Raw genomic sequence first — 27,719 nt, forward strand, 5'->3', positions numbered from 1 at the left:
GGCAAGCACTCAGCTAAAGGACCTAACATAAGCGCCTGTGTGGTCAGACTCAGGAAGACGACTTAAAGGGGTGCTTCAGCTTCACTTAAAATCGGAATTAAACCTTACCATTTCCTTTGCTTGATGAGAAAGTATCCTATTCTGTCTGCAGGGAACGACCGCTAGTGCCCTGTTGGTGCTTTAGGCACCAGCTGCACACAGGGCTGCTCTGAACCCGGCTGGAGCTCCGGCCATTCCGGACCCTCTGCGCATGCTGCCCGTCAATTAAGCGAGCGGGCGCTAAGTTTGCAAGCGCAGCAGTCTAATTGTGATGAATGAACTCGCAATATCGAGCTTGCTGGAAAATCCAACAACCTAATTTGCGAAAAGGAGCACCACTCCGGTAATAAACTTCTGCCCGGCTCTCATAATTTGTAATAATGCCTGACAGAGACCAGATATGAATGTTGTTATTGTTCATTGTCTTAGAAAGCAAAGGCTAAGCTGCTCATGCAGAAGATCCATTTACTAGATATATGAACTTGGGAAAAGAACAAAACAAAACTGGAACGCGCAACGCTTCCAATTTCACATTTTCACTTCAAAAGCTTTTCAATTTCATATTGCACTATGAGTGAAACTAGCCAGCCAAATCTAAAAACCTTATCCAATTACTATTAATCCCACGTTATATTTAAAATATTCATTGGCAAATATTGTTCCAGGACAAAGAAAATCCTAAAGGGAAAGAAAATATTTTCATAGAGCTTTTCAAAAACAAATGTGCTACACTAAAGCCATAATGCTGGACCTCCCGTGAGTCTTCTTCACTGTTTTTTTTATTGTTTCTGTAACAGACATGGTCATTTGCTTTATTACACTGGTTAAAACAAAGAAGAATTTGTTATGGAAGAGATAAGAAAAGATTTTTAAAACGGCTACAAGATGCAGAACAGGAAAATTAATGGGATGGTCATGCAAGAATTTTATTTCTACTTCCTACGCCACCAGAAAGCTGCTGCCTCCAGCAAATTCTGCACAGGGATACCAAGGGGTACCAAAACACTCCTGATCTCAACATCAAAGTTCAGAGCAGCCCAATAATGAAATACAGCCCAACGTTTGATCTGTTTGAGACTGGCTAGAGACCATACAACAACCTACATTGCCCTTTTCACTGTTTTAATGTGGTGTGCAAGTAACAAGATTCGTTCATTAGAATATTTCTTTAATTTACGGGGAGGGAGAATAAGAGGGCACACTCTCTCCCCCAGCAGGGAGGACGGCCACCTGCCCAGCGCCGCTGCTGGGTCTCCAGGGCTGCCAACCGTCCGCCCAAACGCATTCTCCCTTTACCACCCACCTCACAGAAAACGGTCAGTAGATCAAACTAGCCATCAATATGCCAGTCATGCCTCTGCTCTCAAGCCAGAGCTTGCACACAGCCTAAGCCCTCACACCTCTGACCTTGCTTTCTAGTTTTTCCTGGTATACTCTGAAGTTCATAAGACCCTTATTGATTATATGTTGAATTTGAGGGAACGCAGCATGCAGTAATGAGGCAGTCAGTTCATTACAGGATCACAATCTCTCAGTATTTTTATCGCACTCATCTTCATAGACTGTGAATGTCTTTCGAGAAGCCTTTACTTTTATGAGGTTCTTTTGTTCCTTTACACCAATATCCTTCACCTTCTGAAATGCTTTTTATTTATATGAACAGCAAAAGAAATGTCTTCATGCAACTCCTAGGAGCTTTGTGGGTATTTTTTGGCTTTATTTTAACTACTTCAGATTGCAAGTGCTTCAGACTCAGTGAGCATTATGACCCACCCTCTTCTTGCAGCCAGTGATTTGAAAAGCTCATCGGTGACAACCAGCCTCAGATTCTCTTGATTTGTTACACAAACTTTATAAAGGAGAACTTGCAAAGATCACAAAAAAACAACTCATATTCACAGTATTGGACAATTAGGCTGCACTGGATAGTCATTAGAAAACAACTCTCTTGAACCATAAATCCACTTCCATAACACTACAAACTTCTCCAGAGGAGTCTGCAGAAAAAAATTGATGCATATGAACAGTTGGGGGGAAAAAAAGATGAGAGATTTGTTTTATATATATATATAAACACACATGTACATACATACACATATGTATACATATATATACACACACATAGATATATGCGCCAGATACTCATACCAATTTTATAATACTTTAAAGGGGGCTGAGGGAAAGCAAAACACTCTGAATTCACAAACTGCATATAACCAATATGTCGTGTTCACAAACCAATTAAAAATGAAAGCAGAAGTGCAGAGAGATTCACAAGACACCATGTTTTGTATCTTTTAAATCTAGAAGTAATTTCAGAATCAGAAACAAACCAAAGCGTACAGGCAACAAACCCCATCTATATTCCTCAAAAGATCAGTATGTCAAAGAGCAGAGCACAGGAGATTGGTTTCACGTGGTACAGTACAGAAATGGTCAAAATCTATTCAGCTCCTGGTTTATGTCTAAAGGCTTAATTTTCTAGTGGCCAGCATATAAATATACAATACCAGTTAAAGGAGACATCCTGAAAGTTCTCCTATCACAGACTTTGGCTTTCATATGAGAAGCATTTGAGTTAACTTTTCTACACCAACAAATAGTTAAGCTTTTGATCCCAGGGTGACACATCACTTTTCTATTTTTGCTGAAATTCATTATCATGAGAGATACTTCTGGTTCCCAGCAGAGATGTCCGAGTTGCTGGATACTCCTCTGATTGCAGATATTGCAGACACTGCAGATGGAACAACATCTATCAACATTGTAGGATCTCAGATTATTTCACAATTGCTGATGTGCAATCACAGGATATCACAAGAAGGCCTTTGCTTAATGTGCCTAAAGGCTCATCAATGGATTCGGTGTACATGAAGGCTCGCAAAAGTGAGTCTAACTTCTAAGATAGGCGTTTCTGTGCAGTATGCTGGACTCTGGAGCTATCGTCCGTAGCATTCGGAGAACAGTACCACTGCTGACCTACCCTGGTCATAAATATCATGCTCTTACTTCATGCCAGTTTATACTCAGTCCTCCTATAGGAAAAAAAAAAAGGATACCTTCTCTTTGAGTTACCACAGCATGTATAAAAAACTCCAGAAAATGCCATACGCTGAAAAGTGCCACTCATTTTGCTCAAGTCTCACAACAAACACTTTACCTAGGATATAACATATCCGTAGCAACAAAACACCAGTGTGTATATTACTTGAGCCCTAAAGATAAGAATAACATAAAATGTAAAAGATAATCCTCAAAAAGGTTTCGAAAAAGAGCAAAGAACTTCCAACTAACTCTTGGCTTGATTTTTTTCTTTCTTCATTATCCAGAGGCAGGAACTTCTGGAGTCCCGCTCAGCAGGTGCTTGTCACATTGTGTTATGACAGTTCCACGTTTCAATTAAGACATTGGAGAGTGTTTTAAAACTTCTGCCCTGGCACCAAAGGACAGCTCTAAAGCTTCCATTCGCACGTTTTAATACCCAGCGTTGTTTCTCCCCTTCTCATTTCCATGTAAAGCAGGCTGAATGTTTAGTTTAGTCTTCTCTACCTAATTGAAACCTCAACAAGCAAGCTTTGATTAAACAGCCTGCACAGAGGCTTGGCCCAGCAGAGAGCATGGCTCAACCACGCTTGCTTTCCTCCCGCCCGGCCCTGCTTTTCCGTCACAGCGGTGGGTGTCACACAGGACCTGCTTTGAGGAAGGCTGTCACACACTGCTGGGCTCACCTTTTACTTAAATGCATGCAACAGAGCCTTTTAGAGCTTTGATGCATGAATGCTTAATGCTTTTTTTCTTTTTTTTTTTCTTAATACTTATGCCTCTGCTGTTCCCCCACTTTACAACCTCTGTGCACAGCATGTTTCCCATTTTTGTTCTCCTAATCAAAACTAAACTTTCTCATTACTTCAGCCCGTGCACTGCATATGCATGTACAGGTTAAACTCTCACATGCGATACACTTTAAAATACTTTCAACCTCCTGTATCATTCACAGGAAGGCATTCAGACTTTTTGGCTAATTAAAGATAAGGCTATTAAATCTTCTACTATCCTGCTCAGCCTTTTTCAAAGCAAGAATACAATTAAAAAAACCCAAACTGATTCAGATCCTCTTTTGAATATCTAGAAAGAAAAAAATATTCAGAGCTATGCAGAGCCGGTGCTAAGAGCCATATGCAATATTTAGATGTCCAGACTTCTCCTCCTCTTTAAGTTTCACAGTACTCAGAAATTAGTAACTACTCTGCCTCACTTATTTCATACCACTCCCTTCACTCCCTTTAAAGTCTTATAGGGCTGATGCTGCTGCTTCACTGGGAGCACAATCAGCATGGGAACCACAAAGGAGAAAAAGTATTAACAGTAGAGATTGCTAGAGTTTATTAAATACCACTTTTTCTAAATGAGTGCTACAGCCAGGGATGTGTTAGGCCGTGCCGTAATTCCATGATTGCCTCCAGGTCCCGCATAGCGCAAGGAGAGATGCAGCTCTAGGCTTTAGGCTCTGCAATACATGAACACATGCATGGTGAGCATACAGTGGATGAAAGAGCTAGAAAGGTTATGATTACAATCCTCTCATTTAGGAAGTCAACTTTTATGAACAGTTATTTAAATATTAAGCAAAGATTTAGCGGCATCTGACATTTATTACTTGTTCAACTGAAGGACAGGAAAAAAAACACATATGGTAACTGCTGACAAATACCAGCATTCAGTGACAGCCACTGCCCTTTCTTCCTTTTTCCTTCCATAGGGACACTTATCACATAAACTAAGTGGGGAAAAAAAACATTTACTTGTCCCCCCGGACTATCAGATTCAACAAAGCTCTTGTTGACTTCCCTGGAAACATAAATGTGCACCTGAGGGCAGAACATCGCCCACTGAATTTACTGCAATAGAGATCTATTACTATCATTGCACAAGCTCCAGCTAACTTTAAAAGTAAACATTTCTGTAGTTTCCCTATACCATTACCCTGACTGCTAAGGTCATCCATCTCTTCTGCGTTTGACTTCAGCAATAGGAGAGGTTAAACAGTTTACGAGTCGGGATAAAAATTCAGAAGCATTGCCAGTAGCGTTGCTATTACCAGGGCAAACGGCAAACTGCAGAGCAGCCTACCAGACAACACGCGCTGCCTGGGAAGGGAAACCAGCCGCACGCCCGGGCAAAACGCTGCCCCGGCAGCCGCGAGAGGCAGGAGCAGAGGCTTTCCGAGGGGGCCGTACCTTCCCGCGATGGCACCCGCACGGCACCCCCACCGCTCTCCAGGAAAGTTTCCAGGCATCTCAGTCGCTGCTCTATTATTATGGCAGCAATTCTCTTGCTGAACCCTTTCCCGAGCAGTTTAAGATTCAGCCATTATAATTCTGCTTGTGCTGAAAATGGCCCTGCAATTTTTTCCAGTGTGTAATGCTTTAGCCTGGCTTAAAAATACTAACACTTACAGACAACCCCCTCCCCAAACAACTCTATTTCGGCTGTTCCTCTGTAGGACAAAACACCAGCTGGAGCAGAGGAATACAGCCCACTGGGAGCGGGACTGCAATGTGGCTTTCGCATCCTGATTTAGTTATCTCAATCGCAGAAGGCTAGTGATAATGGGCAAGAAAATACCCAAACAATAGAAGTCGATATCTCAAGTGTTTATGTTGTAATTTTTACTACGACAGCTCTATAGATAGACACCCACCGCCATATGCAACGGAGGCGAAATGGCTGTTGGGAACATGCATCCAGTGAGGTTCCCCATGCCGTAACACACAACGCACGCAGTGGTAATTCCCTTTGTTAAATCCGCCCCGGGCATTCAGCTTAAACAGCAAGAGGCCGTATATAGCCAAACGAGACCATTACTGAAGTTATAAAATCAAGTTTTCTGCCTTTTTGAAAGCAATCAAATTTTTTTTTTTTTAACCTTTTTCACACTGCAAACATAATCACAACAAATTCCCACAAATTATTTCAGTCGGGATGAAGTACCTGAAATAGCTTTATCTCCTCGTCAATTAGTGTCAAAAATATCACAAGGCAGTTCCTATGGCTACTCACTACACGAAGGCTGAACTCGCCTCTAGGTCAGAACATTTCCAAATGAAAGAAAGGAGAGAAATTCCAGCCTTCGTGTGCATGCGAGCTAGGAGCAGGCAAAGCCATAAGGTTTAAGCCAAAGCTCCAAACCCTGTAACACTCAAGGCTTCAAAGTGTGCGAAATCACACCCGAGTTTTGCCTTTTGGGGTTCTTTTTTCACAGTGACAAAACTGTCATAATACATAAGCCTTATGAATCTTTATATAGCACACTGCGCGCGTATGAAAGGTACCTCTACGAGTTTGCAGCTGTTAAGAACCCCCTGTGGAGTGTTTTGAACTATCTAAATTGTCTAAGGCACCGTTTGGAAGGCCAATAAGGAATGAATTACAATAGTCAATAAGGGCCGTAATTATGGAAGTGGGTTCTTCTGACATTTACATTTTGCTAACTGTCAAATGTTATTGATGAAATGTGTTATTGTTTTTCCCCTTTAAACTATTGGAAGACTATAAATACTATAAATACCTTATAAGAGTAATATGTAAAGTTTAAGTCCCCTACTCTGCTATATTCTAATTAGATTTATTTATTACACGTAAACCAGTAAATGTCATGTCTTAGTATTCCTATTAATGAGCAGAAAGCCTGGAAATGGTAAAGCAACAGAGTAAGACTCCCAAGTTGGCCAGAGGCATCCTTCACAGGTGGGAGCTGCAGGCAATGCATGCAATGCCCACAAGGCATAAGAAAGGCCACAGATATGCAGAATTTTACTTTGCTTTCTTTCAGTAAACTCTTTACTGTTACTATTTAATATTTTTATAATTGCAGTCCCTAGAAGCCCTCAGCATGGCCCAAGACTTGACCGAGCTGAACAAATGAATGATGAAAGTTGGTACCATGGAATGACTCCTTCAAAGCGGATGAAGAGTAAAGGGAGCCATAAGGATCCTGGAAACAAAACCAGTTGGACTACGGTTGACACAAGAGGGAAGACAGATTCAGCACAGGAATGCAATCTGATTTTGACATGATCAAAAGAATAAGCCGAGACAGCAACATTGGCAGTCACGATGGACATCACAGCTAAAAATCACATCTGCCAAGGGTAGAGAAAGGATAATTGAGACACAAGATAAAGAGAGGCAGGACTGAGTTTTAAGTGTAAGCAAGATGGTAAAGGCCATATTTCAGAGTTGTTAAGGAGAATCTGCAAGCTCTGGAGTTACCCTGGATGTGACAATCTAAAACAAGGTTGACCCACTGAGTTTACAGGGCTGAATAATAAATAGATGATGCTGGTATTTTCCACTACAGCACTCCCAGAAAGAGGTCAAAGAAACACCTTTGGGAGTTGTGATTAGAACATCCGTTTTAGTCACGTGAAGCTTGAACTGATAGCTAAATGTGCAAAGAGAATGCTGGAAAGACAGGTCAAGATTTGAACAAAAGGAGACAGGGCTGGGATCATTTGGTTTGACGCAGTGACCAAATTTATATTTGCAAATGAAGTGATTTTTGTTAAAAGCACAGCAGGAAATGAGCTCAGGAAATTCTAGATGAAAACTGAAGAAGAGAGAAAAAGAAATTAGAAGCACAGGAGCAAAATCAGGAAATGAGAGTCATGGAAACCAGGAGGAAGGGACTTCATTCAAAATCAGCAGATAAGCTAAGGATGCTAGCAGAGCGCTGGACCTAAGATTGACCATGAACAGGCCAACAGAAATTTGGGGAAGTTCAGTTTCAAGGAAATGAAAGGGATAAAAAAACACTCTTCTGGGAGATCATGGCCTGGAGCTGGACAGAACTCCAGCCAGGGACCGTTGGCAATTTCTGGATGATGCCATGCTCTGGCAAACACAAAAATTCAGTAAATAAATCATACCATCTTTCCTGCTCACTACAGAGCAAGTATGAAGCAGATAAAATGAATTCTTCTTTTATTTCTATTTTTAAATATTCAGATACGCTCAGTGATAGAGACTTGACAGTTTGACATTTCATCTGCTCCAGCACATGTGCTTCATGGAATAACTATAGCTCCATAACAGCACCTCAGATTTCTGGTCAAAGATGCCAGAACCAACAGATTTCCAGTAAAGGCAAGTACCACCTTTGGTACATTTTAAATCTTTTGCCAATAGTGAGAATTTTAATCTTGCTAAAGTTTTGTTTAAGCCAATTTTAGCTGTCCCGTTCATCTATCAGCATAATTGACACCATCACTCACATCAAATGAAGAAGATCAGTAAATATTGGGGTTATCAGCACAAAATTGATAAAGTCTCTCATCAGCCTGGAAAATGCTTTATAGAAGCTAGAGCAACAACTTTGAAAATCCGTGCAGTGCGAGGCCAAGACAGCTTAAAAGGTCAGGAAGATGGGCAAGATGTAAAAATCCACAACAGTGATGGGGTCATATCATACCCAGAACATAAAGTCACTACAGGAGAACAATTTGAGGCCAGCAGAATTAAAATTACCCGTTATGGGTGTGCTTATTTGGACCCACTCAACAGAGGAAGCAGAACCATGCCTTCTGCTCAGCGTTTGAGTGTAGCCACCAGCTCTGTGGCCGGCATGAAGAGGCAAGTGGCATTTTTGGTAGGAAACGCTCCAGGCAAAGTCTGGGCACCCTTCCATGGGACAGAGAGCTATTGCACACTGAGTCACACTTCCCCAGGTAGGTAAACCTGGCTCCGCATGAGAGTCGCATAATCCTGCTCCAAGATAATAAAAGCTAAATTGAGGGATAGAAAAGAAGAATGAGACTAGTTTATGTAATAAATAATGCAAATGAAACTCTCAGGATGCTGCATATGACAGAAATAAAAATTGGGAAAATATCTCTCCTCTTCATAGACTGGGTTACAATGCATACGTTTCGGGTGTTTCTCACAAATAAACAAGGTATTGACATAGGTCTATCATGCTTTCTGGATGACTGTAGAATCCAAATATTTCATGTATAACGATAGCTGATATAGAAATATATATTGCACTATATTCAGGCAGTTTGCATATCCATGACCTGACCCAACATTTACTTTAACAGAAGTAATTCTTTCTTAAAACCAAATAGTATATTTCTGCTTTCAATGTATTTGTTTTCCACTATGTCTGGGTTTTCCATTCAAGTCAACAGGATGTCTGCAATTTAGAAAGAGCATGAAATAAAAAGTATACCTCATTATATAAACATAGAAGAAAATTGTTTCCCAAGTATTTTATGAAATTAATGTATTATTTTTAAATATATTTTTAGAATGCAACCTATAATACACAAGGATTTATTGTTATAAAAATGAACAATGAGACAAAATTATAGCCTCTTCATGGAAACCTTATTAGTCATGCACATCTAATGAAGCATTACTAAGCTATCACAGGGAGATAGCCTGATGTGTGTGATTAACAAAATAATACTTACAAATAGCTTAGGAACAGTGATGGTTCTTTAAAAATTTTGCATATCCTGCTATACAATGAGTTACCTTTTTTGTCTAACAAACACATTAATCACCAGCCTCCACCCTGAAGAGAATATTTGAAGGGCCACAGGTGTAACACAACTAGCTGCATTTTGCCTTTTACAGACCATGCTTCTAAAAAGATTAAAGACCATCTATGAAATCCAAATAATGATGAGCAAATTTCAGTTTGTCCAGCAGTGCATTCGAAAGATGATGTTTTGAGATGTAACCTGGGTGTAGGATGAGTATGGAAGAACAAACGATCAAAAATTATTTTCATACAGTAAGCAGCCATGAAACCTCTGATGTGGCAATGGGTAGAAAATGGTTGGTTTTAGTATTAACATTTGTGGATATTTTGAATTAAAAAAAAAACCCACCAAAAACTATCTTTCTTGCAGGCAATGTGTGCATTTGACAGATTCTAGAGAAGTCCAGTGACATGCCAAATAAACTCTCTAATCAATAATACAAACCACAAATAAATATCAATGCCACAGAAATGACCAAAAAAGTGAAATATGGGAAGGTGGGATAGATAGTCAACAAATGATACAAGGAGAGAGAAAAAAAAAGGATATTTATAAGAAAAACAGGGTCAAAAACCACGTGTAATGAACAGTTTCAGGCTACAACAGGAAAACAGTCTGTTATTCAAACTAATACAACTTTGGATTTTAGAGCTAATGTTGGGACATTGAGAACAGAACAACGAACAATTTGTGTAGAGGGATGGCATCCTTTTATTTTCCCTTCCCTGAGTATAACAGTAAAACCCAGACTAGATCTATTGCTGTTGATGTTTCACTGAATTTTTCCTACATTATCATCAATTTTTGAAGCATTTTTTCTTCTTTTTTAGACAGAAGAAGATGGAACATATTCCAAAAGCTTTTTCACCATTTGACTCTGGGCAGGCACCTCCAGGAGAAGAGCTACTCCATATACCCAGGATGCACAGACTACAGACTTACAGGGTACACGCTGCTAAGCAGCTCTCTTCCTATCATTTTCTCAATACATTGACAAGCTTTTGAAAAGTGATATGAAGGGACCCGCTTGGATTAGTCCATGAAACAGAACAATAAGATATAAAAGGGTTATTATCATTAAATTTCTTCTTGCAGTCCTACAGATGTATTAAATTGTCTTGTATCTACAGTGCAAAAACATAGCAAATCCTTCTTGTGGTTTCCTTGGTGGGATAAATTCTTCCCAAGTGTTATTCCATCTTCAGCTTAACCTCCTGTCTGAATAAAATTACTTAGAGGACAGAATTCCTTATTGCTGGAATAATAACATTATTAAAATCAATAATCTTTGATGAATATTAGGTCTGAACTATATTAAAGACAGCTATAAAGCACAAGGAAAAAAAATGTATGTATAATTTCCAATAGTAACTGAACTACAGCCTTTCATCTGCAATGAATTTTGGAGCAGTTCCCCTAAATCATTTGCAAGAAGTCAGCTATGACACTGCCAATTTAAAAAAATGCTAGTTTTGAGCTACAAATTGATTTTTTTCTTGTCATAAATTAAAATAATAGCCTACAAGATACTAACTGTACAGAAGCCTACATTTTTTTCAGAATATTTTTTCTCGTTCACAACATCTCAGACCTGCTGTTGTGGCACATGATAGCAATAGCTAATGATAAAAATCAAGAAAGGATATTCAAGAGAAGTAAATAATCTTTCCAAACAAACAATAAATGAGCACTGCAGCCCAAAAGACCCCTTTGGGGATCCCAAAGCTGTGGAACCACAGCTAAGGAAGAAAGCCTTCGGGGATGACGGGGGGAAAGCAAATGCAAGATTACCCAGGCTGTTCCTATGTGTCCTCTTAAAGACACATTTTGCTTCCTGTTGCACAAATCTGAACATCTCCGAACTTTATAAACTCCTAAGGGTCACACGGATAGCAGAGCATCCGTGTGAGCAAAATGCAACTTCTGTGCAGTCACTTTCCCTTTCTTCACATCAAAAAAGTAAGGTTGAGCAATTGTACATCTCCAGTTTTGCCAGCATGTGGGATTTCCCCTTAAAAAGACTTGTTTCTCAGTCAAGAACGGATTTGCAAGTGTCCTGCATTGGCAAATTTTGCCTTACAGGAGGCGCTACATTACGGTAGTAATGCAGCTGGCTTGGGAGGCGAATTGAGCACGCACACTTCGACAGCTGACTGCACAGACAGTATTTGCTCACTACCCCAACAGCCGATATCTCTTAGCACTACGCCATGAGGAGCCAACACCATACGAACATGAGACAGAGCATCACCCCTGAATACCCATCTCTTGTGCTGTGGAAAGTGCCTTGCACCATTAACACACAAAGAGGCTCAAAAAGCACAAAGACGCTGCTGATGTCTACACATGGCCTATTGCTGAAGCTGCTGACACATTTCAGATGTTGAGACTGCGTGCGGCTACCAGCAGGACCTGGAAAGACAGCAGGCAACTGCAGGCTGGCAAAGCAGGGACAGACTGGATGAGAGAGAGAAAACAGCAGGGAACAGAAACAGATAAAGTAAATGGGATTAGGATACGGGATCCTGGGAAATGAAACTAAGGTTCGCTGGCCACAGAGTTCAGATGAGAAGCCGGACGAGTAGCATTTGGGAGCGACTACAAGGAGAACTGGTCAGAGATGCGAAACTGGGTTTGGGACACGAGAGACCTAGGTTGGAGATAAAGCAGAAGGGATCATGACCGTGAGGAACAGGCTGATGAAGCAACGCACGGCAACCTCAAAAGCTAGAAATGGAAAGAACGGTTCTCTTGTCTCAGAAGTCCCTGAGACACTTGATGGTGAAAGTGCCCCATATCCCTTTTGTCCGCATTTTGGGAACAACCACCCAATACCCCTGTCCGTCACTCCAGTAGCTCAAGTGGCAGATGTCTGGAAAGCAAACTTAAAGTTTCCAATCCAGGCCTCAGTGAGTGAGCGACAGGGTTACGGTAAGGGTGACATAGATATGGCAGAATTAGAGTACAGGGTGTCAGAGTGATAAAACAAAGGTGGCCTGTTCCTATGACCCCACCTCACTAGCTGCAGATATGGGAGCGGGCAGGATACTGTGGGAAACAACTTGGTAAAACTACACCTTTGTTTCTAAATGCAGCCCCTTTCCTCCGTGAGGTGTCATGAAAATAAACCCATTAATGTCCGCGAAACATTCAGAGACAAGTGCCACAGACAAGTCTCTCTCCCTCTCTCTTTCTCCATTTCTATTTTCTAAAGACAAGCCCAAGAGGAAATTGCCAATTCTGTTGTCTCAGTGTGATTCGTATACTGCAGGGTAATGCATTAGGCTGCATACTGAAGAAAACAAAATATTAATAGATTGTTCATGAAGTGAATACTCTGTGCGGTGCACCGAATGAAGCTGGTATTCTCTGGCAAAAAACATATCATCATGTAATTAAATATTATCGTAATATCTGTGTACTAGAGGACTCAATCAAGATTGCACAGGCAAACCTTATCTGGCACTTCCAATCTTTTGAGCGCAGGATGCAACCTCAACAATGTTCTTTTAAAGAGTGCTTTTGTATGAATACTTTACACATGCTGTACACAACACTTTCCAAACAAGCTTTTCATTACTAACTACTTGTATTATGCATCAGTGAGCTCAATGACATTGATTTTCTAATAGTATAAATTAACTGGCAAAGATAATTTCATCTATCATCAGTAGGGTTTTATTTCTGGCATCATGTTAAATAGTCCATCTTTCAAAAGATTAAATCAAGAGCCTTTTAAAATTCAAGGCAGAGCTCAAACTGCTGTAAAATATCTTCTTAATTAGAATTAAAGCAGTTTGTGTGTTGTGTCTTTGTATCTAGGTAGTATAATGTTTTGCTTACGTTTCTTTTAGAGCAGTTTAAAAATATCACACATAATAATGCTATGGCAAAAACTGCATAAGATATGGAAGTCTCCTGCAATTTCCTCTACCAGATGCTGCTAGGCAAGTTGCTGCTTGGCAAACCCAAACAGCAACCTCAGACTTCTAGATATCTTTTATCTCCTGTTCCATACAACATAAACTTTTTCTGCCACGGAGGATATGAAAGCGCTGTTTTTTACAGTTACTGTGTACCTGACAAAAGACTGTTCTCTTACAGGCATTGCAGTAAATAGGAGTATAGTACATTAAGGTGACCATGACTGTGTTGATCTGGAATTATGGACATGACAGAAATTCTTAGGATCCCCCGGGACATCTTCAGGGCAATCCCAGCTAAGCACGTGCAGCTCCTGGGAGTTGCCCAGCTTCCAGTGCCCATCCTCTTCTTTCTCTCAGGCTTCAGCAGGAAAAACATGCTCAACTCTCCTGCTTGCCCACAGCTCCTGCTTTTTTTCTTCCCCTTAGTTTGCCAGGACACAGGGGATCTGATCCAAGACAATCCTAGCATCTAATCCCAATTCTAACCCCTTTGTCATTAGACTCTCAAAACTCATTTGACCTGCATTGCTGAGGAGTCTTAAGCAGCAACCAGGGGACTGGTGCAATTGGACCCAGGCTGAATGAGAAAATCCATACCCGCACAGATACCAGTCTGTAGCATCGATTGCTAAAGTCTTCAGCCACCAGTGGGTTGATATTTCCATGGAGCAATTTCGTGATCTGGCAGAGGGAGAATAAATCCCTTCCTGCCACTTCCTATAGATACTGAGGCATTCCTCATCACCACGCTCCTCCAGCCAGACACTGACACCAAAGGTATCACTGCATGATTATAGGAGGATTCAAAGCCTGATTTTTTTTTTTCAGGTCTGGTAATCAATATGCCTTTTCATTTTATATAACATGGCTAATTCTTTTTTTTTTTTTTTTTTTTTTTTTACCTCCCCTGAGAGAATCTCCACTTCTCAGTGGGGATCATAATTATTAAAAAATATCAAATAGGACTAAACAGTAAGGAGGACACACAATACTCTCTGGGTAATCAGCATAAGAATGGGAAAGGGCACTGGCAGTTCTTCTTCCATGATACCGTAGATATTTCTGAAACAAGATAATTTTCGAATACAAGCAACTAAACAATAAATTTCTTTCAACTGTATTAAATTCTTAGTGCCAAATATTTGCTTTCCCCGCCTGTGATGACATCAGTTTTATCACAGTTTCAGCTCTGGACTCCAAAGCTGTGAGTGCTTAAGCATATAAGTAGCATTTGCGTACTCAAGTAAACTGTTCTACAGAGGTATCCAGGACAAGGCTCTACAATAAACCTCATCCCATGCTACGCTTTACACCTCAGGCACCTAATGGCTTGCTCTGATATACGATAACTCTTTATCAAGCTTGTCAGATGTTTTATGTGCACTTACACCAGTGAGATATTACTGCCCAGCTAGGAAAAGCTTTTAAAGGAACATCCATGAAGAGATTCAATTTTGTTCCATCACATGATTATTTTACTTACCCCTGTCTTCTCATCGAAGATTTTGATTCCTCCAAAGGAGACAGTTAGGAAGATTTTTTGTTTATGCTCTCCTTTCGAACGAGCCGCAGCAACAATTCCCTATTGAAACAAAGAACCGTTTAGCTGGTTTCATTACTCTTAGGTTTTTTTTTTTTTACTGATAGGTGCCCACAGCAGCAGAGCACAAAGATTTCCTTGAGGAGGATTCACCACTTTTCCACAAAAGCTTAAGGGATTTCCAAGAAAAGCCCCCTCTTCTGTCTTTCTCCCCTCCACACACACTTTTTTTTTTTTTTTCTCAAGATACCACATTTCTTGATACGATCCAGAAATCATTTCAAATGTGCTATCTCTGAACTAGCCAATCCTCTGTGAAATTTGTCTTCATGGAAGCTGAAGGTCACTCCTAACACACTTTTTTTCCAGCTGATCCAGCAGATTGGAGAAATCAAGAGGGTACCTTTTAAAATAGATTAATTTTTGGCTGTCATAAAATGGTCATAACTGATTTGTAAATTATCTACCAGTTTTTTTTTTGTTTTGTTTTGTTTTTGAAGTGTTGAACCAAAAGATGTGTATCACCCTTTGCTACTTTTTCATCCATCACCACCTATTCTCTTCTGCCCTTTTGTATTTTGCCTATCCAGTAAAGCTCCTCAGGACAGGAATCCTCTCTGTTTGGTAGCGTACAAGGTACTATTTACTGATTTCTCTTCCTCCCACCCCCCCAAATTAGTAATGGGAAAACTACTGGTATGCTGGTGAGAGGAGTGAAAGGAAAAAACAGTTACAAAGACTGCAGAGGGTCTTTTCCCTAGACCCAGCTGGCAGCCCTAAAATGCAGATGTGAAGCTAATAGCCAACAGAGCACTCAAGAAAAACACAACCTATCCTTCCTCCTCAACCACTCCAGCTCTTCCATGTTTCCTAAGGCTACAAAGAGGATGCTTCCTAGATGGCTCTTTTGCTCTTTGGGGGTTGTAAGGAAAGATTCAGCCAGAGAAAGAGGTGTCCAGCATGCTCCAGAAAGTCCATCTTCCTCCTAGTACTTTCAGACTGCCTGTCTGCTCTCCAAGTCTGCAAACTAGTCCAAGTCCCTTTTTTAGATCCTCACACTCTGTTCTCTCGGCCCTAACTCCTCATCCCATAACCCATCACTCCTGCCATTACAGATGCATGAAATTCCCCTCTCTGCCAGGACACCAGTTCCCTCTTACGTCTGGCTACCTACATCCCACACCGCCGCTCGCTCCTTCTTTCCTGTCCTGACAGGAGGTAACAGTTAAAGGCAAGGCTGTAGTTGATTAGCGCCGCCATATAAAATATTCTGATGTCTTGTTTTTCTTCACAGTAGTTTACCTCCCCTTTTGCATAATAAAATTTTTCAATTTGTGGATGTGTTGTTTGTAATTCGTGGGCAAACTGCAGTTGTGGTGATCATGAGTAATTACTAAGCTCTGAAATGATGTATTAAAATTAAACCGGGATAAGCAACACCAGCCAGGAGTTTGTGTAAAATTGACCAATTTCGATACATAATTAACCAGCGTGTGACTCAGTGTCGTGAAAGGAGAATGAGTAAAAGTTCAAGCTGAAATTCTCTCCCTTTGACTCCATACTATTAACCATTAAAAGCTGCACTGCACCTTGAGCTTCATCATGGAATCCTGGCATAACTTGTCTCCTCGTGCGGCAGAAACCTCGTCTATCCCAATCAGCTTGGCTTTGTATCGGACACCGTCACCTTTAAACCTCTTTATTAAAGTGGCTTCACTGCGATCCTGACCTGCAAAGACAGAAGGAAGATAGTGCAATTTGCATGAAGGCAAAGGAAAATAAATGAGCAAGTGTTCACAGTTAAGTTTCAAATTAGATCCAACTCCTAGCTCAACACCTAAGCTTGTAGGCATTTGAATAAAATTAGACAAAATTTACTAGTTCAATAAAACCTTTTGACCTTATTTCCTCACATGAATTCACAGGGGAATTGTTACAATACAAAATCTTCTGCATGAAATTTGCACAGCAATTAGGTTTACAGAAAAAAGAGATAAGCCTGAATCAGACCTCATGGATCTGAAAACTTCTGATCTGTACGGGTTATTTTAATCCCACTGCACTTGAGTATTCTGCTTTTTGCATACAAAACTCTAATAAAAATATGCTATTTCCTTGCATACCAACTTATCTAACTGCATCAGCAATATTTACACTATTACCATTTGAAAAATGAAAAAGCAAATGATGTTATTTGCCTATGGAATATTACTGCTCTGAAAAAAACCACAATACATACCATCTCCTTGTACTATTCCTTCTGTTTACAGGCATCTACAGAAACAATGTAAGTAGCAATGTCAACTCTCACAGGCTCACCCTGAGAAGCTAATAAATGGCACGAGATGTTCCTTAATAAAAAAGCAATGATTGAGTAAGATAGCAGAGTACTGATAGGGCCAATGTTCATTAATTATAAAGCTCAGGCTAGACTGAACCACGCAGTGGCAATGACGCTATAGCAGTCCATGAGGGACAGCTTTGCCAGAAAGCCTGCGGAGACACGATCACCTATTGTTTTTCTTTCCCTGCATATCTGCAGAAGAGTTTATACTGTGTCTCAGCTCAAAGAAATACATTAGTTAGGGAATCAGTCTTTCTAAAATTGATTTAGGGTGTGTTCTGCAGCTGTCTTTGGAATTTCTTGCTAAGATCTCAAAAAATAGCAGTGAACCGTAAATATTTGCAAACACATAAGCAAACAAAGAACAACATCCAGAGCACAAGCAAGCAAGCAAAAAGGGGAGATCCTAAAGAATTTGAAGTCTCTGGGCCCCAGAGTCCACCAACTAAAACCCGGCATAACAAAAAATAAGTAAAGCCAGCTCCGCACTAAACAGCTACTAGCATAAAAATGTATATTTCTGTTCACAGGAGAAAATGAGGAAAGTAGCAGCAAGTGGACACATGCCACTTCTTCCCCAAAGATCCCGGGAGCCAAATCCGATGCACAGAAAGCAAGACACTGCCATAAACCACATGATCCGAGAGCTGGGATTCAGATGGAAAAGCAATATGAAAAAAAAAAGCTGGAATGTTGTAGGAGGAGAAAAAGAGAACTAAGAACAACACTAAGTAGTCAGAGAACTGAATAATACAATTTGGATCTAGATCTGAATTGGGGCTTTCCCCAGACCAAGGGGACTCTGAAAATGAGGCTTTGATTTACCAAAAGCCGAAAGGGGCTCGAAGCACAAAGATGCCACCTCTGGCTCAGGAAGCACATATCCATGCAACAGCTCTGCTTACATAGAAAAATTCAAATGACGACTCAAGTTTTAGCCATTTAAAAGGAAGCAGCAGCTGCTCAGATCGAGCTGAAACTGTATCATTTGACTAAGTGCCTGGCCACACACCTCCATTGCTAAAATCTGTATTATGAGATAATACCTAGGAGTTCCCAGTCACAGCTTTTGCCCTATTCTACCGGGAACTGTAAAAACTGAACAAAAAGCTAGAATCTGCTGTAAAGGAACTGCAGGTAAGAATCTAGTATAAAACACCTATATTTGAGAATTCTGGCCCAAATTTTCTCCAAAATTCATTCCCACTTGAAAAGTTAGATTTAAGCACAGAAAAATACCTTTGACAGGAGCAACAAATAAATAAAATCTGCTGCTGTGCAGCTAGTTTTGGATAAGAAGCACAGAAAGTTTAGGCGAAAATCTATTTTGCTTTGCATTTTCTATTAGTAGGATCTTTTTCGGGGTCAATCTTTGGGTCAACTTAGCTAGCTGTTACACAAACACACATGCCAAGTCCATGTATCATCTCAGTTCAAAACTATGGGATTTATATTTTTCCTTTATATTTTTATATTTATTTCATATTTTATTTCCTCATGGGAAAAACTGGACAACACATACAAACAACAAAGAGCACTTCCAAATGTAATTCCCTTGGCTCTCCGTCACTTAAGAGTACAGCACACTCCATGCTGTGAACTAATGATGGACTAAATTTATGATAAAAAAAATAGAGCTATTTCAAGCTTATTGAGGTCTTCAAGTGTGTTTGAGCACAAAAATACTATTTCTTTCAATGGAAATATCAGCTCACAGCAATGTTCGCAATGTCCCAGTTCTAAGGCCTTAAAAATCCAGCAGCAGCGAAGCGACACTGATAGCTCAGCAGCCCACCACCCAGCCCGCTCCCTCCCTTAGGTCTCACCTCCACTCTCGCAATAGGAATTAGACAGAGGGTTGAAACTTCATGCTCTTGCATGATATTTAAAAACAAAAACAAAAAAAAGGAAAAAAACCCAAATCACACGCAGATGATAAGTCAGAAACTCTAAGTAATGCTAGTATCATTCCCCAGGGAAATGCCAAGGCAGATGTTGGCACTGTCAGCTAAAAGCAATGAGAAAACATTTTCCGCTTTAAGCCCCTGGAGCAGGACAGGAGGGAGAACATCTGGATACACAACAAAGTACAACTACATCAGTGGACTTTTCCATATGTCTTGTATACTTGCAAAGATGTCCTGTTGATTTGCAGTAAATAAAAACCAATTCAAACAGCTTTCTTGCCAACAATTTTCAACCTCACATCTTCATTATTGCAGAAAGCAGCTGTTAGCTAATAGTAATATTGCTGTGACTCTGAGCACATAAGTGTTCAAGAGTGCTTCCCGGGTCTGAGTGATGATAACTAACTTGTATTCATTATCTGAACATTTATACTTATTCCAACCTGCGATCTGTTTTTCCAAATGTAACTAAATTTCTGACATTAGTACCCCATTCAAACACAATATGACCGCGTTTGCTTACCAACCAGTCCCTTGTCAATTATGAACCAGATTAAGTGAGATAAAGTACTTTGGGGATAAATGACTTGGAAAACTCAACCTGAAAATGAGGTAGGTATTTTAAACCATAGTGGAAACTGCAGGTAACTAGAGTCTACAAACTGCTCAGTAAAAACCTTAGAGCATACGTCCCATGAAAAAGTATATTAAATGCACGCGCACAATCCTATATTACAAATCAGCCACTGGAAACACTTCCATTTCTCAGCTCTCATGTCCTGATCTATGTTTATACCGTGTATCCAAATTCTGGTGCTGTAACCTGCACTGAGGAACTTTCCACCTGCTTGGAAAATTACTGTGTGACACATTCACAGCATGTTAGATCTAGATGGGGGTGATGCTTCATTCGCACACTGGACACTTATAAGACAGACAGTCCAGACTGTCATAAACATCCCACCATTAAAACAAAAATGTTTTTTTAATGACAGTTCTTGAACAAGGTTCTTTCTGTATTTGAAACTGCATAAATAAAAGATGCCTGGATTACAAGGTTGTAAGTCTTTTTAAGCCCCAGAAAAGGGTGAGGGCTAACACTAAGCCGCTAAACCCGAGAGCTGTGCATGTGCCAGAGCAGGAAAGCGCTGCCTCTTTCTTTCAGTGTGACAGAGTCGATCTCGTCTTCCCTGGAGATCCTGTGGCTGTCAGAGGGAGCTCTCATGGCGCTCCTCCGCTCTCCATCAGTCCTTCGTAGCACGTACTCCACCCCTGGCTTTGCAGGAAGAGGATGACCGCCCGGGACGCGGTGCTCTTCCTAGCATTGGAGCTTAGTTTTGTCTGAATAATGAGAAGCTGCACCTTGGAGTTCTCAGTCTTGGCTTGCCTTCCACAAACTACAAACATAACCACAAGGGCAGGAAAGGGCACCTTTACAAATCAGCCGTGAAGATTTAACGGAAAAACCAAAGCTTGCTCGAGGTCTTAAATCATTACTAGACCACAATCTACAGCAAAATTAGAAGCACATGCTTCATGACAACTCTTTCTTTCCACATCATGTATCTGCTCAGATCCCACTTCAGGATTTCTTGACTGGAGAGGACAAGGCAGATACCAAAGCCCTGCAGGGCAGGCAGCTGACACGTATCTCAGCCCTCCAGCGTGCCCTGCGCACGCAGGGATCTGCCAGGGTTCAAATTCTTGTAATAAACTTTTATAAATTTAACGACCAATGGATATTTTCCAACAGTTTGCTCTAAAATACCTTTATAAACCAGTGTTCATAAGCAAACAAATATCGGAAGCATTTGTAACTCAACCCAAACATTTGAAAATCCAAAATTAAACCAGATTACCAACAACGTTAAAAGAGATTTACCTGATTCTCATGCCCCAGGCTGAGAAAAAATATGAAAGAGAAAAGAACACTAACAGTGCTGCACAAATTCAATTTGGAAAGGTGATCATTTTTAATTAGAAAAGGTGTCACTGTTGACACAGACGAGGAAACGTTTTGTTTGCAGCATATAGATTTGTAATCCTCAGAAGCCCTTAAAATGTAAACGTACGAGTAATTATTTTTTCTATTTCTATATATGTCACTGTTCATCTTTAAGCCATACATGTTCCAGATGGAGCCACTGCTCCTGCTTAAGCGGGCAAACATGACCTTTGCTACAGAATTAGAACATTGCATTTGGACTTCTACAGCCTTGTAAGAGAACAATAAATCCCCAGAGCTGTGCGATGCGATGCGTTGTGTTCTTCAGTTTGCATCTAAAGTAGAGAGATGATTATCATTGTGATCAGGTTTAAGGTATTTTATTTATCTCAGTACAACTACTGTAGAAGTAATAAACAAGATCTGCTTATTTTTAACATGTTCAATCTTTTTTATGCAAGGCCATTTACCTTAATTAGATTCTCTCAAGCAAATCAGAGAACCAAACCCAAACTCCCAAGTACTCACATTCAATTCCAAGATGTGATGGGTAGCAAGTTCTCAATAAACTGTTATATAGTCCAAATGGAAAATAAGCTATTGCGGACAACCGAGTGCCAAGCGCTTTGCCTGGCAGCAGGAGGCTGGTGCGTCCGGGACCCCCAGCCCAAGCAGCAACCGCTGTATCACAGAATCGCAGAATGGTTGAGGTTGGAAGGGACCTCTGGAGACCATCTAGTCCAACCCCCCTGTTCAAGCAGGGTCACCTAGAGCACGTTGCACAGGATCGCGTCCAGGCGGGTTCTGAATATCTCCAGAGAAGGAGACTCCACCACCTCTCGGGGCAACCTGCTCCAGGGCTCTGTCACCCTCACAGTGAAGAAGTTTTTCCTCATGTTCACATGGAAGCGTCTGTGTTTCAGTTTGTGCCCGTTGCCTCGCGTCCTGTCGCTGGGCACCACTGAAAAGAGTCTGGCCCCATCCTCTCGACACCCTCCCTTCAGATACTTGTACACGTTGATAAGATCTCCTCTCAGCCTTCTCTTCTCCAGGCTGAACAGGCCCAGCTCTCTCAGCCTTTCCTCATAAGAGAGATGCTCCAGTCCCCTCATCATCTTTGTAGCCCTCCGCTGGACTTGCTCCAGTAGCTCCACATCTCTCTCGTACTGGGGAGCCCAGAACTGGACAGCTGTAGGACTGAAGGTGAAGCTGTGTTCACCTATCTGACTCCACCCAACATTCTTCACTTTGCAAACTGAAGCTCAAAGTTTAACTGCGAAACATTGTGTACTTTGCAAAGTGTTTCAGGACACCGTATCTTCACGCTTGGGTCAGAAAGTCAGGGACTGCACTTGATTTCAGCTCTTCGTCTATCGGAGCACCAAGTATTAACATGCTAACACTGTATTAACATGCTAACATTTGGAGCAAACTGTTCATTCACCCAGGGCATTTGTAAGCGAGCATATTTTATAAATAGAAAAAGAAAATAAACCAAATCATCACAGCAATAAACACACTGTGGCTTTTGCTGTATGCTCTTATAATAGACTATGCGTACTTCACAGAATTTATTCTTCACAGCATCCAGTAATCTAAACCAATAGCCCTGGAAACGGCTATATCCTTTATTTAAATGTGTGAAGCCCTCAGGGCATAATCTGAATTTCTTGATTTTATGACTGTAAAATATATAATGATATTATCACCAAAGTCAATAACATGCTCCTGGCAATCAATTCTCTGAAGAACGACTTACCCCTGTCTTTTTTCATTTTTTTTTAAATAATAAACTGTCAAAGTTTTATCCATCATACATTCAAATTATAAACCTGAAATAAAACCTCCCTATATCTCACAGGGCTGGAAAACAATCACATACACTCTTATAAACAGGCTACATCTTCATGGGGACAATTAGCATTTTTATAGCACCGACACAGTGGAAAATACAAAATATTGCAGTGCAGAATGACCTCTAAGACACCACGCACTGAAGACTAGTGAATTAATTGCTAAGTAATAAGTATTTCCCACTAGCTGTGCATATATATGCTTCTAGCTCCACACATACGTGCAAAAATATACGAAGTGGAAATGCACGTATGCATATACACATGATGCATACCTTCATTTGGTAACAATTAACTGAAGAAAATTCACAGTAATTTTAACCAACTACAGACTTCCCCAGGAAAAAAGTTCATAAGCAGGTGTTTAAAAGAAAATATTCATGCATAATTATACGCATCTTTCAGTATAGCAGCAACTACGCAGCAGCCCATGAAGGACTCACCAACAGCTCAAACAGGTTGCTCTCCCAGCAGCCTGCCCTCGAGGGCACATTTTCTCACTGGCTTTGCAGAACGGCACGTCAGAGAGACAGGGCTCAACACCATGCGCCATACAGCGTTATCGATCTCGCTAGCAAGACTGCTGCCGAACACAATTGTTTAAAAACCTCAGCGTAGCATGTTTACACAGTGTTTTAAAACCAAAGAGCCCAAATCCTCCTACTATCTGTTAATCAATTTGTGAGTTTTTCTGCTAAAGGTAGAAAACTCTGAGCTGCCAGATTGTGTGTTTGCTACTAAAGTCTCTGGGAGCAGGACTGCCAAAACCCACTGTGCTGCATCTAGAAACCTGACACAGAAAAATAAAATCTTTTTGCTTTCTTAACATAACAGGTTTTTAGAAAAGAAAACATTTAACATCTTGCAACATATGTGCACACAGTTTAACTTTCAGCATTATCACTAGAGTTCCCCTCCTCTAACAATATTTCTCAAATGAGTTTCTCATGCGATTAGTTGGGTTTTTTTTCTCCCTCCCCGGGAAGGTTATTTAAGGATTTAACTTTAAGATCTATAATTCACCTCAAGTGACCATAGTACACTCACAGCAAGATCTGCTAGCAACAATAATGACTATTGTCTAAACGAAGATGAACTTTGAATTTCACACGTTATTTTATCTATGAAGGCAGGTTCCTAGCAACTGAAAAAAGTACTGATGTAGTGAAATGTAATCTGTTGAGGTGTTCCCTAACCTTAGAAACCATGTTGAAATTCTTAAGGAAATAAACACATTCTTTCTATATAAGGTCTTACACAAAACTCTTGGTTATACTATGAATGCAACTTGAATGCGACTGATGCAAACATTTTTCCTTTCATCTCCCAGCTGGGAAACTCCTAAAGGTCTCCGGTATCTCTACAGCAGTACTTTTAGCTTACCCAGCTACAATAATTTTTTGTAGAGTCAACAAGCAAACCCTACTGGGATCTACTGTATTAATGAAGTGATATTTCCAAGGTACAAGCATAGGCATTAGAGTATATTCTAAGGAGCTGCTCTTGCCCAAGGGTGTCAAGAGAAAGCACACGTGAGGCCTCCCGACTTGAGGAACTAGAAGAAAACCCTCACACTCTGCTGGTACTTAGTTCCTGTTGGTGCTTTTCCTCAGAAAAAGTAAAATGCCCAATTTTGACACAAATAAAAACAGTTGTCTTGACTGGAAAGACAGAAAAGTATTTTTACTTAAAATGATAAACCATTTAAAGAGGGGAAGCAGAAACCACTCTGGAGGCTCAGTGAACTTGTATTACGGTTAAATGTAAAAACATTACCTACAATTTTAAAAACAAGTAAGGCTTCCCAGGAAAACTCAATCATCATTCAGACTATCATCTCAGCAGTGTTTCCCAACTGTTTATCAATGCTATTCACTGTAACCTCCAACTGACAGATTTCACGGTTTCTGGAGTTATTGGCCTGAGAATTACTGTACTCAAAGATACCTAGACATCTCCACCCTTAGAACCAAATTCATTATAAACATAAGTTGTTACCATACTTATTTACTGTCTTTCATCAGAACGTTATGAGCAGAGATGTCATTCACAAGGTAATAGCAATTGTGTACCCCAACTTTTTATCTTCGCATTTTGTACCCTACATGTGCTAGTACAAATAAAATGTGCGTTTTACTGTCTCCAAAGCAAAATGCTTGCATGGACTTGCAACCGATTAAATTTTTTCCTTGATGGCGCAAAGAAGTATGTGTGACTATGACAAGAGGACAAGTCAATTATTTACAGAAAAGGCCCCAGCATGAAACAATGTTTGATTAAACTCTTGGACAAATCTCGGTGATAGAGCGCCGAGGGTAAGTGCATCGGAGATGACAGCGATTGAGCACGCACGTTCCCTGGGCAGGTGACAAAGCACATGCTTTAGTTTTAGCCAGAAGGCTCACAGATCAATTTTATTTTCTTAGATAGACTTTGAGATGACAGTATACGGTCACATCCTCAGACAGAAATGACCAGAAGCTGGATGTAATTAAACTTCCTTCCGGCCTCTGTACCATGCAAGTCTTCATAAATCTTTGAGAGACATTCTGTAAGGCGCCTTTTACAGACAGCAAGCAGGAAAAGCTGAAATCCCCAATTCTACACGGATTTAAACTGAAACAAGGCACCGCACTGAGACTTCATTTGGGGACACTAGCCTTGTTCAGCAAGCCCTAGGGACCTACCGACAGTGAAATGGGGAAAACTCGGTGGTCCATTTTCTGCTGTAAGATTAAGAGATTAAGAGCAGAAATAACGTTTTCTGCACAACTAGAAGGGAAGGAAGAGGACACAAATCTGTAGATTTTCCTCTTTAAAAGATAGAAGACAGTTCAGCAAACTTTGTTTCTGAGTGTTTCAAAGCTGGGATAAATCAAGCAGACATCAAAATGTCACATAAATACACCACTTGGGAAAACAGAGCCCTCAGACAGTTCATTTCTTATCCGCTTGCGTGGATGTCAGTATCAAATTAGGTGTTTTGGGGACCAGATCACTAATAAAAGGTGATTGAAAACTTTAGCCCCAGCTCTGTATTTTTGCGATTGATTTTACAGCAATCCTGAATTGGTGTTAAAGTGTGCACAGAGAGAATTTGGAAGATGCCTGGTAAAAGCCCTGACACGCTGGAAACAGAGGGGCACATTACGGCTGCCCGAATCTGCCCGCGCGGCCCGCAAGGGGCAGCCCCGTTGCTTCTCTGATGGGGAGAAGCCTTTGGGCCCCGTAACGCTAGCCAGAGATCAGCTACTGCCGAAGCCCTACGCAGAGGTCTTGCACAGCAGCAAGGAGAGGCAGGGCAAATGTTGCTGCTAAATTACCCGAGAGAGCATCAGTTCCCAACCAAACCTGAAGCGGCTGGAGAAGACGAAAGTGAATTAGAAGTGCCCTTCCTTCCCAGCTCTGCTGTAGCACTGAAAGCCAGCTTGAAACTGCTGAAAAACTGGCAGAAAAAAACCCAATCATTTAAAGACGGGCATCTGAGCATGTTGGTACATGAACAGGCAAGGAAATTTGCAGAGTTGCTGAATTTCCCTGACTCTGCTTAGTCCTATGAGAACTAAAGGTGCTCAGAACTTACAAAAAAATCAAGCTGCTTTTATCTATTGACCTATATCTTGCTTTAGGAATGTAATTTTCGAAAACTATTTTAATCAAACTAAACCAGGACACAGACATACATGCACTTACACACAGCACCCCAAAGTCAGAGTTCAAAATTTACACTTGAAAGCACTCAAATGTATTCCATTGATGGGTCTATCAAATAATTTAGATTATTTTACATATAAAGAAAGAAAAAGGGAGGGCGGGGGGAACAATGGGCTCACTTCATACAAATGCCAAATTCTTGTGCTCCCTTAAGAGAAATGCTAATTCCCCCGGGTCATAACAAGACCAAGTTAAGACAGGGTTATGCTCTGATTGGCATTCACAACTTTCTCACACGTTCAACGTGAGAAAAAAATCTTTCTGTTCAAGATAACTAATTACATACACCAAAGTCACCAAAGAAAAGAGCAATAGCCCAAACAGCTACAACGGGAGGACAGTGCCATTCGTTGATTTATACTTTTCCCTCTTTTGTCAACAGCGGCACCAGTGCTGTGCACAGACACAGCAAAAGGGACGGTGCAGCAAGCCGGAGGAAAATGCCGCCGGGTGCCAGGGCCATGGCACGGCTGCAACTTTTCTCCTTGAACCTTTGTCAATGTAGAACGCGGAAGGGAATTACGAGCCCACCTTACAAAAGCCATTCTCGCGCAGAAATAGGAGAAGAATGGAAATGACATGTTAAAACCACAAAGTAAAGAGATCTGTAGAAATTATCCTACGATCACTTTAACTCAGTAAGGAAAGCAGCTGCTATTTATTTTCCAAAGGCAAACGGAAATACCAGCATTCACCACATGGCAGTCAACACAAAACCAAAGTGCTATTTCCCCGTCGAAATTGTTCACGTTTTGCAACCCAATGTTTCAGGAAGAAAATTATTTTCATTTTGGCCTCCCACTGCCTTGCCAGCATCAGAGAATGTTTCTCCCTGTTGGAAAAACAATGGGAGGCCAAGAGGAAAGCAGGTTTTTTCCTGTGACTTTGGGCTAAAAAAAAAAA

The 27,719-nt window shown here is 40.7% G+C and overlaps 1 protein-coding gene across 6 annotated transcripts in view; it reads right to left on the reverse strand.

The window, feature by feature from the left end:
• The window catches only part of DAB1 (DAB adaptor protein 1), a 176,269-nt gene that overhangs the window by 51,192 nt on the left and 97,358 nt on the right, over positions 1-27,719 (reverse strand). For all 6 annotated transcript variants that reach the window (XM_067301306.1, XM_067301309.1, XM_067301308.1 and 3 more), the window contains 2 exons: positions 16,643-16,782; positions 14,997-15,095 (listed from right to left, as the gene is read on the reverse strand). In XM_067301306.1, the coding sequence (XP_067157407.1) occupies positions 14,997-15,095; positions 16,643-16,782 (239 nt within the window). The remainder of the gene's footprint in view (positions 1-14,996; positions 15,096-16,642; positions 16,783-27,719) is intronic.

This window comes from Apteryx mantelli, chromosome 8, assembly GCF_036417845.1.
Source record: "Apteryx mantelli isolate bAptMan1 chromosome 8, bAptMan1.hap1, whole genome shotgun sequence".
Lineage (NCBI taxonomy): Eukaryota > Metazoa > Chordata > Aves > Apterygiformes > Apterygidae > Apteryx > Apteryx mantelli.